The sequence below is a fragment of the Choristoneura fumiferana genome, chromosome 20 (assembly GCF_025370935.1).
Source record: "Choristoneura fumiferana chromosome 20, NRCan_CFum_1, whole genome shotgun sequence".
Taxonomy (NCBI): domain Eukaryota; kingdom Metazoa; phylum Arthropoda; class Insecta; order Lepidoptera; family Tortricidae; genus Choristoneura; species Choristoneura fumiferana.
Genome location: NC_133491.1, coordinates 12,630,230 through 12,642,452, shown reverse-complemented (window position 1 = coordinate 12,642,452; position 12,223 = coordinate 12,630,230). Strand labels below are relative to the sequence as shown.

At 38.2% G+C, this 12,223-nt stretch overlaps 1 protein-coding gene across 1 annotated transcript; it reads left to right on the top strand.

Annotated features, from left to right (window-relative positions):
• Window positions 1-11,295, top strand: Tfb1 (transcription factor B1; the record flags this gene model as incomplete). Its single annotated transcript, XM_074103617.1, is given in 12 exon segments — window positions 1-338; window positions 596-797; window positions 1,745-1,881; window positions 4,089-4,290; window positions 5,059-5,164; window positions 6,010-6,144; window positions 6,778-7,011; window positions 7,391-7,489; window positions 8,021-8,147; window positions 9,252-9,329; window positions 9,332-9,462; window positions 10,602-11,295. Coding segments are annotated over 12 exon segments (1,728 nt in total). The 3' UTR covers window positions 10,725-11,295.
• Window positions 11,296-12,223: the final 928 nt, after the last annotated feature.

Here is a 12,223-nt window from a genome sequence, read left to right as displayed (position 1 = left end):
GAACACTTATCTACGTCGGAGCAGGCTTAAAGCATGTTAGAAGTACAGTGGCCAATGTTTTCAAGATAACCAGGGGTTATTCGGTGTACTTGAACTCTTAATTGCCATGGGGCAATATTTTTGCCTGTTTCTTTAGGACAGTTAACTATTTTTGGATTTCACGGATTTATTGTAAAGGTTAATAATGACGACGTCTTCAGAAGACGTTTTAATGAGCGTGGGTCATGTACGTTACAAGAAGGGCGACGGCACTTTGTATGTTATGAATCAGAGGTTGGCTTGGATGCTGGAAAACAGAGATACTGTGGCTGTATCGCATAAATACGCTGATATTAAAAGTAAGTTAAGTACTATTATTAGTTGAACTGGCTATCCATTGCCTTATGCTGTTCGATCAGTGATTCTCAACCATTTTCAATACAGCACCGACTGCAAACCCAACCATGTTCACCATGGTCATGGACTGATTATAAAAATATATTTCGGAAATAAAAATATATTTTTACTTTGCCTGCTTATCTCAAGTTGAGAAACATCAGTTAGACCAATACATAAACTCAATTTAAGTTTTACTTACCTGAATTTAAAATTTTAGCTCAAAAAATTTCACCAGTCGGCAAGCCCAAAGTTCAGCTTCAAGTTGTGTTGCATGATGGAACATGTTCAACATTCCACTTCGTGAACCCAGCTGGTGCGGAAGCCCAGGCTAAAGACAGGGACCAGGTGAAGGGTCTGTTACAGAACCTTTTGCCGAAATTCAAGCGACAGATTGATGGAGAGTTGGAGATGAAATCTAAGTAAGAATTGTTTATTTATTATGCAACATCGAGTCTTTCAATAAGGGTGGCACAGGTGCACTTAAGTCTCGGAAAAATAATAATTATGCAATCAAAAGTGCTTTATATAGGACTTATTGTAATAAAGTTTCATGTTCATAAAACAAAAATTGAACTTGGGCAGCAGGAGGTTAGAACATCAATTTTTTTTCATGGCCTCACCCTTTGCTGTTTTAGCAAAACATATTTTGCTTTTGCCTTTTGCCTATTTTGATGTAGACTGTAGACTAGTACACTGACAACAACATACACAACGTCATTTATTTTTAATAATCAAGAAGAAAGTCCTAGCACAAAACCCTGGCTCCCACCTCTGTTTTTCAAAATTCATGTGCAAAATTTACCACAAGCTCTATGGTGAAGGAAAACATCATCCATATAATAATACTATAAATGTGAAAGTAACAATGTCTGTCTGCCTGTTAGTTCTTCACACATAAACCACTGAACCAATTTAGATGAAATTTAATATGGAAATGGTTTTTGACCTTGGAAGAACAGATTATTTTTTACTGAAAATTGGAAACATAGCGATACATGAATGAACAAAAACAGTTTTTGGTTGAGCTAGATGGGATGCAATTTGGAACAATAAGCTTTAAGATTGGTTTTATGGAATCTTTTTGTATTTTTTATTTAAATTCCAAATTTTTACTTTTATGGTCATCCCGTAAAACCTAAATTGAAAATACAAACTGAAATATAGATGCACAGAAAAACCAGAAAAATAAGACCAGCACTGGTCGAACCCAGGTCCTCGGTATTCCGTACCTACCGAATGGAATACCGAGGACCTGGGTTTGATTCCCAGTGCTGGTCTTATTTTTCTGGTTTTTCTGTGCATCTATATTTCAGTTTGTATTTTCAATTTACAATGAGCTTTGTTTCTAGAGATGTATTTTTTCCAGATTGTTATCTCTGCATCCATCACTCAAGCATTTATATGAAGATCTGGTTATATCAAAGGTTATAACAAGTGAGGAGTATTGGAACACACCCACACTTAAAAATTATACAGATTCCAATAATGTGAAACAAGAGGCTGGTAAGCAATACTTTTAGAATAAATTTCTGTTAAAAATTTAATTTTTAATGCAACACCATACAGCAATGTAGAGAGAAAAATTATGAAAGTACCCTGGTTTGATAATTCCAGCCTCCTCAGGGATCTTCTCGTGTGGGCTTTTCGTGTGCAGTCTGGTCACATTCCACTAAACTGTCTTTTGAATTTGGTGAGAGTTGTAGAATCACCTTTGTGTATAGGTTGTAATAAGACTGAAGACCTTATTCATTTTCTTTTGGAATGTGATCAGAATAAGGACATCAGAGACCGGTATTTGTATGGTATGGGCTTGTATGTATGTATGTACTCTTTATTGTACAAAATAAGTAACAAACACAAATGACAGACATTGAGATTTATGTACAAAGGCGAACTTATCCCTTTAAGGGATCTCTACCAGTCAACCTTTGAGTGGATGAGAGAAGCATTCAGTTCAATGGAGGTGTAAATGTAATTCTAAGTCGACCACTTTCAGAAGAAGCAATGCTGATTTATAGATACACATTATACAGGCCTTTGCATCCAGAGACGTGGTTTCAGTGCAAGGGAGAGTGTAATATTTGTAGTGTGGTGTATATCACTGAGGCTCCCCATCAGGCTGTCATAGTCACATTTGGTGTACTAAAGCCGCATTAAAATATTAGATAAAAAAAATGCAAAGTTTTCTGCGGACTGTGCTTTTTTTATTGACTGTACTTGCATTGTCATATACCTTATGTAAATAAACCAAATTTGTAGTCAATCAAACCAGGGATGTAACGGATGTGGTTTTATCGTAATCGAAAGCGGAACCAGAGTAGCATTCTGTTTGTTTTTGATGTACGGCGCTCATAAGCATTGACATCTGATATAACTTCCGTTTCAAAAGTAACGGAACCGGAACCGAAACGGATGTTTAATATCAAACAGAAGTTCCGACTTAACGGAAACGGAATCGAAGCTCCTTAACATCCCTGAATCAGACCACTGGAAGTCCCAAGACTCGCAAGATTTGACCCAAAAACAACAAAAAAAAGCTTGTAAATAAACTAAAATAATAATTTCTTTGCTCACCCGCTACCTTATGATAGTTAGGTTCAATAAATTATTTAAAAGCTTTTAAATAAAAAGTTGGGTTCTGTCCAACCCTACTTTGTTCCTATGAGAGATCAGTCTTCCATAATAATTATATTCCACCAGTAATAATTATAAGTGTGAAGAAGCAGTTATAAAAACTGATGCGTCATTCAAGGTGCCATGGATCATAGTCTCGCATGACTGCGCGATTCAAAACGTATTCAAACCTGTTGACAGAGCAAGCACCAAATACTTTATTTTCCACACATTGCCCAAATACAACTAACTACAAACACTACAAACTCTTGGATGATAATGCAAGTACAATGATAAAAAAGTAGTCAGCATAAAAGCTTGTATATTAAAGGAAATTTTTGACAAAAACTGTATAATTAATTTTGTATTTTGACAAAAAAGTAAAACCTACTACAAAATCCTTGAAACCCATAGTATGTATGTAGGTGAGGTAGACAACTATTGTTCCATTCCTGCTGGCTCGTGCTGAGGCACCGACTTCGAGCTAGTAGGTACCTAGTGCTAGTAAAATATTTTCAAGGATTTTGTAGTCGGTTCCATTTTTTGCCGCGGTTCGAGCGGTTTTACTTGGTGAAAACGTCCCTTTAGTTCTCACTTTTTAGTGATTCATAGCCAAAGTACATCTCACAACGATTCCATGAAGCCCAAACACGGCTTACTTAGCTTTGACGAGTTTATGACTAGGTTACGTTGCCTACCTTCCGGCTTCAGCATCAGATCAGTTCGATAGAATCATTAAGTTAAAGCTCCTTCTTAGTCGCTTATCTAGGTATATTAATAATGATTGTTTATAGACGAGCGAGCATTACTTAGCTTTGACGAGTTCCATTGGTCATCTACGGTCTTCTTCATCAGGTCCAGTTTCCACAACACAATTGACTGAGTAATCGGCGAACATACATAAAAAAAAAAAAATACAAACATTGTAACATAGAACCTCCTCCTTTTTTGAAGTCGGTTAAAAATAAACAAAATTTAGAACACATTTTAGCACTTCTAAAAAAATGCTTGTATATTGTTTAAAAAGACAACCTTTTCGGCTGCTTTGAAGGGAGCACTCCACTTTTGGACATGTTCAAACATGTTTATTTTTCCAGGTGTCTCCGGGGCTTTTCTCGCGGATATCCAGCCTCAAACGGACGGCTGCAACGGCCTCAAATACAACCTCACACAGGACATCATAGACGCCATATTCAAAACATATCCTGCTGTGAGAAAGAAACATGTTGACTATGTCCCGAACAAGATGACCGAAGCGGAATTCTGGACAAAATTTTTTCAATCACATTATTTTCACAGGTAAAAGGCATCTTATAAACACCTAATGTTTATGGGATATAAATAATAAATTAATATTAATAATGAGTCATAGAACAATACGGTACTTGACATTTTACTTTTACATTTTTTTTTTATCAATAATGGCTTCCAGTCTTGCCGTTTTAGCACGGCGTATTTTGCCAATGTCGATGTAAAATGAAGACATAACACGCATGAGGAGACTGTTCGGTTTATGACATTTTGATCTTGGTAGAGACATATAAATTATAAATTAAAGTCTCTTGCATACTATCTAACAGAAAATAATTTTAAAGCCCCCTTCACATATAATATAAGATTTGAGATGAGTTTTATAGCGTTTTAAACTTTCGTGATTCTCACTCATAGTCAAAATACCATAAACGGGACTTATCACGCTATTTTTACACAAGTAAGATTTACCTCGACGTTTCGGCAACGTTACAGTTGCCGTGGTCACGAGTAGACTGAAATGTGGGGTGTCAAGTCTGCCTAGCAGCGCGAGTTCTTCGAACTACCCGCACTTGATCACTAATAGTACCGGCACTCGTATCACGAACTACCCGCACTTGGTCACTTTTATTAGTCACCCTATCACACCGACACACAACACTAACAACGTCCGATCGTCCCTCGTCCGTCGAAATATTACTTTTATAGGTTAAAAATTCAAGATTAGACGGAGAAAGATACTTGCATGACTGCATGGGCTGTTTCTTAATGCTGCAAAAAACTTGTCTATAATCATGTGTACTAATTTTGTTTCAGAGATCGCATAGCATCGTCGTCCAGTAAAGATTTGTTTGGCGAGTGCGCTAAACTCGACGACCATGCCATCGCGTCAGCAATGAAGCATACAACACTAGACCTCACGGTTTGATATTGCTTTTTAAACGGCTCCAGAAAAAGGTGGAGGTTCTATATTGGTCTATTTTTTACGAGCTTTTACTTGGAATATTAGTATGTATGTATGTTGTCTTGGAATCTTGCATTCACATTGACTGTTTGGTACGGATGCAATCATCAAGAGAAATTTATCATCATGAGCTGGAAGACAGCCGGTGAAATTACTGGCACTCGAGGTATCCCATCTTAGGCATCTATGTTGGCAACGCATCTGCGATACCCCTGGTGTTGCAGTTGTTTATGGGCGGTGGTGATCTCTTACAATCAGGAGACGAGTTCGAATAAAAAAAAAATAAGACGTCCACTGTTGAAGAAAGCCTCCCAACAACTCGCCAACTTGCATACACCACTTGCCCGTAACGGTCGTGATGTCGTCTACCTAGTGGGGCCTTGCTATCGCTCTGTCTTCCGATTCGTGGTCGTCACATGAGGACTTTTCTTCTCCAACTGTTATCTGACTGATGATAAAGAAGTAAAAAAGTCAATTAACACCTATTCGTCGTCTTGGCCTAACGCCCACTGCAGGGCACAAGCCTCCTCACAGAACGAGAAGACTCCAGACACAATGGTGTGTCCTCTCATTTCTTCGCAGGTGTGGGCTGGTTGCTTTTCGATGTTTTCATTAAAGCTCATGGTAAATTTCGAATGTAATTTCGCACGTAAATCCCTAAAAAGTAGTGCTGCGAGCTCGGTCTCGAACCTACGATCCTCGATTGAGAGAGGATATAGGTCAAACTACTAGACTACCACGCTGTAAAGTAATTAATAGTTAATTAATAGTTGTGCTTTATTTCATCAACTTACTATTTCCAGGTGGACCTGCCAAAATTCTCAGAGCCGGTCCCTCTCTTACCCACGGACGACGACGCCCCGGTAGAAAAGGACCGCGGCGACAGTACGTCCATACACCGAAACATGATAAAACGGTTTAACCAACATTCTATTATGGTATGCATTTTGACACTACTTATCTTAGCCCTGGGTTAGCACTAAACTATAGTTCATGCAAGTTCGCCTTGTTTTACATTTTTAATAATAATAGTAATATAATTATAATAAAATAATAATAGTTTTTTTTCGACCAACTTGGATCAAATTGTTAGTATTTAATTTTTTGCGAAGACACCCTTTTACACGCTTTGATTAAACTTGCATTATGTTTGACTGAATGCGTGTTCGGGTCAAATATTGCAAGTTACATTTGACCCACCTGTAGTGGTTGGGTCTAATCTTGTATGTTAAGTTTGACCCACTTGTAGAAATGCTTGAAATTTAGTACAGATATGTTGGTTGGATAAAAAGGCAATAAATTGGCTGTGAAATCCAGGCGAATAAACTCTTCAATGGTTAATGGCATGGACATGAAAAATGTCCTCTCAGAAAAATCAATCAGAACACAAAAAAAGGATTGCAGAAAGTATATTATGTATGTTACCCCAAATTTAATGCGAGCGAAGCCTAAAGACTTGAAATTTGGTACAGATTGGATTTTGGACAAAGCAAGTACAGTCAACAAGAAGAACAGCAAGCAAGAGTTTTTATAGATAAATAAATAAATTATCAACAATATGTTGTTTTCAGGTGCTCAAAGCTAGTCAAAAAACAAATTCTAGTAGTAGTAGTAAAACGACAAATAACAATAAAGTTGTAGAAAATGGTGTCAAAGAAACCAACGGCTCTGCGGAGAAGAGGCCATCTGAAGACAAAGCCGCAGAACCAGTAAACAAAAAAGCTAGGATATTGGAGAACCTTCACTATGAAGATCTAGAAGATTCGAACAAGAACGAAGAATCTCAGGAGTTGAAATTGTCTAAGGTATGATAACTACCAGTTTACTATTAATAGAGTCTTGTCATCATGACATCTATGTCACATTCTATGCCATGATGACAAGATTCTGTCATGATAACAAGATTCTATGTGATATTGACAAGATTCTAATCTTGACCGAACCAACACATGACTGAATCTTGTCATCATGGCATAGAATCTTGTCAAAAGGACATATAGAATCTTGTCATCATGACGTTGATGTCATTAAATAAGCATTGTCAGAGACAAATTTATTTACTAAGATTTAATGGTTGCCCGGGAATGAATCAAATTGGTTGACTACGTAGCTGTAACGCAACAGACTACATAAGTGACCAGCTTTTTGGTACAAGGTTTTATATTGGTTACTGTTTGTTCACAGATCGAAAGGTATTTATTAGGTCCTTCGTCTCAAGTCAATCAGTCATCATCAAATACGAATCATCCACCGCCGCTGTCAGCATTAGCTTCTATATGTCAGGTGAGATACATATGGTATATATATTTAGTAAAAGTTAGGATTTGTGACAGTTTTAAGGCGATTCCTATATTGTATTTCGATCCAATTTATGAAGAGTGTAAACAAAGACGCCATTTACCCGACCAGACATTCAATGATGTGAAAACCTAGAACCTTATTGCAAAATAATTAATCTGTTCAGTAAATCGATTAATTAATTAATTGAATAGATCGAAAGTATTTTTGTCGATTTTATTATTTACAATACTTGATTTAATTCCATTTTTTTATTTCGAATTCTGCGTGGAAAAGCGCTTTTCCCCTCCTAGGTGGAGAACGCTTTTAAAATTGGAACAGGGTGTTGAACCTGGCCTTGTACTACAAAGTTCAATATTCGACCTCTACTACTTTTATCGCTGCAGTGAGGTGAAGTGTTTCGCTTGGCGCTAAATTTTTTTAGCATTTCGTGCCTTGAAACCCTCGGTTTCGCTCAGGTTTCAATGTAAGCACTCGCGCCGAACAGTAACTTTGAACATGGATAATTATTTCCAGGCGTGGTCGAGCGGGCAGCAGTGCTCGCGGCCGGTGCGGGTGGGGGCGGCGGGCTGCGTGGCCGCGCTCGGCGAGCTGAGTCCCGGCGGCGCGCTCATGCGGCAACATCACGCCGCCGCCATGGCTCGTGAGTACCTACAGTACAATACAATACAATACAATGACTCTTTATTGCACAGTCGCGGAGTGAAAAGGTTGACCACCTTAAGGTCTGTTTTCGCTTGCTCAGTATAACTGCTTTATCGAACGAGTATGACATATTTCGTCATAATAAATATCATGGGACAATTGACACTAGTCCCAAACTAAGCAAAGCTTACTATGGATACTAGGCAACGGATAAACATACTTAAATACATATTAAACACCCAAGACCCGAGAACAAACTTTCGTATTATTCATACAAATATCTGCCCCGGCCGGGAATCGAACCCGGGACCTCATACTTCATAGTCTGGTTCTCTAACCACTAGGCAATCCGGTCGTCTAAATGTCATTAAAAAAGTAACATGTGCTTGCAATGTGTAAACGAATTTATTTGAAAACTGGTTAACCTTTTCATTCCGCCACTGTACACCAGAAATAGTAAGCGATACAGAAAAACAGGTGCACAGAGAGAAAATTACAAGGTAAGCAATAGGCGGCCTTATCGCTTAAGAGCGATCTCTTTCCGGCAACCTTTTTTACAGAAGGAAGGAAGCACCAGTTTACAGCAGGTGTTGCATCAATAATAGATCAGAATATTTAAACTCAACAAAAATACATCTACACATACATATATCGCATATATAATACACGTCTAAAACAAACATGGGCAATGGGAAACAGCAACATATAAATAAACTGTATGATAAAGCTAATTATTACAAGACAACAGATAGTGCTACTTAAGCATAGACTTAAAGAATGACAAAGATTTTGCGCTTTGTATCTTAAGTTAGTCAAGCTATTGCCCGCGACTCTGTTCGCATAGTAGTATGAAAATATTTTAGGCCCTATTCTCAGACCTACTGATTATACACAAAAAAATATATTAAAATCGGTCAAGCCGTTTCGGAGGAGTTTGGTCACAAACACTGGCACGAACATTGTATATATTAGAAAGAAATTTATTTTATATATTAGATATATATATATATATTTAAGTATTGTATGGGCCGTGTTGCCTGATATAAATGGTTATTATTAAAAAAAAAAAGTCAAGTAAAAACTTGTGATATGTTTCGACCAGAACTGATCCCACCGGACGTGAAGGCCGAGCTGAACCGTCTGTACCTGTCAGCGGGCGAGCTGCTCCGCGAGCTGTGGCGCTGCTTCCGCAGCCGGGCGCCGCGCCGGCCGCCGCGCCCGCCGCGCCCTCCGCGCCCGACGCCGCCGCGCGCGCCGCCAACTTCTACGAGGCGCTGCTGCGGTTCAGGAACGTCAAGCTGCGCCCCTTTGAGGTACGGGCTACGGCCAGTGGTGACGATAGTGCGCCAATAGTGGGAACATCTATATACTATCGGTACTATAGATGGGTCGATCAACTTTTTCTTGTACCTCGTTGCCATGGTTACGTCCCCTGGACAACTCTTTAAAACCACGAGCTTCTATGTGTTTTCTGTGGTTAAAATTCATCGAGTATAAAGTTTTGTCATAGTTACAACACACACACGCAAACATCACGCCTGTATTTCCAAATGGGGTAGGCAGAGCACACGAAACGTTACCGCTTCGGAGCCACTTTTAGCAATTTTAGGTTTTAAGTTTGACAAAAACGGTACAATAGTGACAGGTTGCTAGCATGTCGCCTACGGTATACCTTAACCTTATATCCTTTGTCGCCTCTTACGACATCCACGGAAGAGATGGAGAGGTGTAATTCTAACCCGACACCACACGGGGTTACACATAGTTACAAGCTTATTATTTTATAGACTATCTTCTAAGCATATTAGTAGCATATATCAAAGGAGTTTTTTAAAGAAACTCTGTCACTACAGTGACAGAGTCTCTTGGACAATGGGACAGAATAAAAAACAAGAAAAAGTTGATTGGCGCAGATACTATTGTTACTATAGATACTATTGATAATACAGATACTATAGATATTATCGATACTATAGATATTATCGATATTATAGATACTATCGATAGCACAAAATGTCTTAATACTATTAATGACTGGCAATAGTATCGATAGTAGGTATTATACCTTGATAGTCACTTCGCTATCGATTATTATCGATACCATTTTCGTCCGTTACGAATTTACTATCAAGAGGTAATATCAATTCGTTTCGTATTCGTTGGTTATCGATATAACCATCAATATTATAGATATTATCGATAGTATAGATACTATCGATATCACAAAATGTCTTAATACTATAATTGATGATGGTGACTAGCAATAATTTCGATAGTATTACACCTTGATAGTCAGTACGCTATCGATACTATGGACACTATTTTCGCCCTTTAGTAGTTTTCCATCACTACTAACGTTAGTTGTTTTCTGTAATCAATACTATCGAAAACTAGAAAGCAACTTTTAAAAACATGACTAGTGTTCATTTTATTTATTTATATTCTTTCGCAGGAGAAAATGCTCCACGACCTCACACCGCTAGCGACATCTCTAACGAAGCACATCAACCAAATGATAGATGTGGCGTGCACTAAGTACGCCCTCTGGCAGCAACGACAGGCCAAGCTGCGGTAGTATCCGCACAAGAACGCTACAGTGCAACGGTTTGACATTGTTTGATAAATGTTGCAGGTATATTGTCTAAAACATTTTTGTAAAAATTCCCGATAGATATTGCCTGAGTGCGTTCCAGACTTTTTGTACAAATTATGATCAAGGCACTGGATATTTCATAAAGGTTACAGGCAACAAGTGACTACATTACAGATAGAATGTTGATGTCGCTCGGGACTGTCGGTTTTTTTCGTTTTCTTGATAATTCAAATGAGAAAGAAAAGGAAACCGATCTTTTGTTCCGAGCATCGAACGACACGGCCAAAATTGCAAAAATATCCATACACGACTTTATTAACTTAATATTAAGGTCGCGTGTACATATTTTTGTAATTTTGGAATACATTGGTGAATGGTTACTTGAACAGATCCGTGATTCATAGTGGCTATGAAATGTAGGTAGTGAGGTATTTCTGGCAGGTGGAATATCGATATACTTGGTTTGAATAGGTATTTAACTAAATGTAAACAAACTTCAGCTACCAGATTTGGTAGATTTAGGGGCTGTTTCACCATCCATTGATTAGTGTTAACTGGCGGTTAGGTGTGATGCCGTCTTTATTGTTTTGTTCGAATAGACGGAGACGCATCACATTTAACCGTCGGTTAACGCTAATCAATGGATGGTGAAACAGCCCCTTAAGGATTTTAAACATTTAACTGGCCCAGTATCATATTAACCAACAGCTAACTGAGTAATAGAGAAATATAAATAAGTAAACCGTTGTTGCCCAGGGCACTGCTCAAACGCTAACTCCCCCCCCCCTTTCCTTTATCTGATTCACGTCCACACTCTACTTGAAAAAGTTGACAACTTTGTCAAATACTTGTACCTGTAGCGTTACTTCAGCAATAAAAAATGTGTACTTGACTGACACAGAATTTGTTATAGAACTGATAATCTACCTACCTTTATCAATAGACTCATTGTTTATGCTGAATGAAATATTGTGCTGCTATGTTTTAGTCCAGATAGAAGATAGACAGATTTGAATCAAGCTTTAAAGTGTCATAGCGTAATAAGACGTCTCGTCAAACTGAACGACATGATAGAGAATCAAAAAAATCGTAAGATGGAACTTACAGTTTCTCTATAGCGTGCCAGTTCCAAATTTGTCTATGATTATAAGGGTCCCCGTCCCCACATACACTCGGAATTTCGTTTCGAAATTTCGATTCGAAATTCCGATTCTTGATTCCGTAAATACATCACACACATACGTTTATTTCAATTCTGAACGCACAGGCCACTATGCGGAATTCCGAATCAGAGAAAAGTTCGAACGCAAAACTACTGTCCTTATGTGGTAGGCCCATAGATTTGTACGGATCTACTGCGTTCGAAATTCCGAAACGGAATTCCAAAACGGAATTCCGAGTGCATGTGGCGGTCCTAAAGTACGAAATACAAAAACATTTGAACAGTAACAGTATATTATGCAAAGACCGATAACAATTGC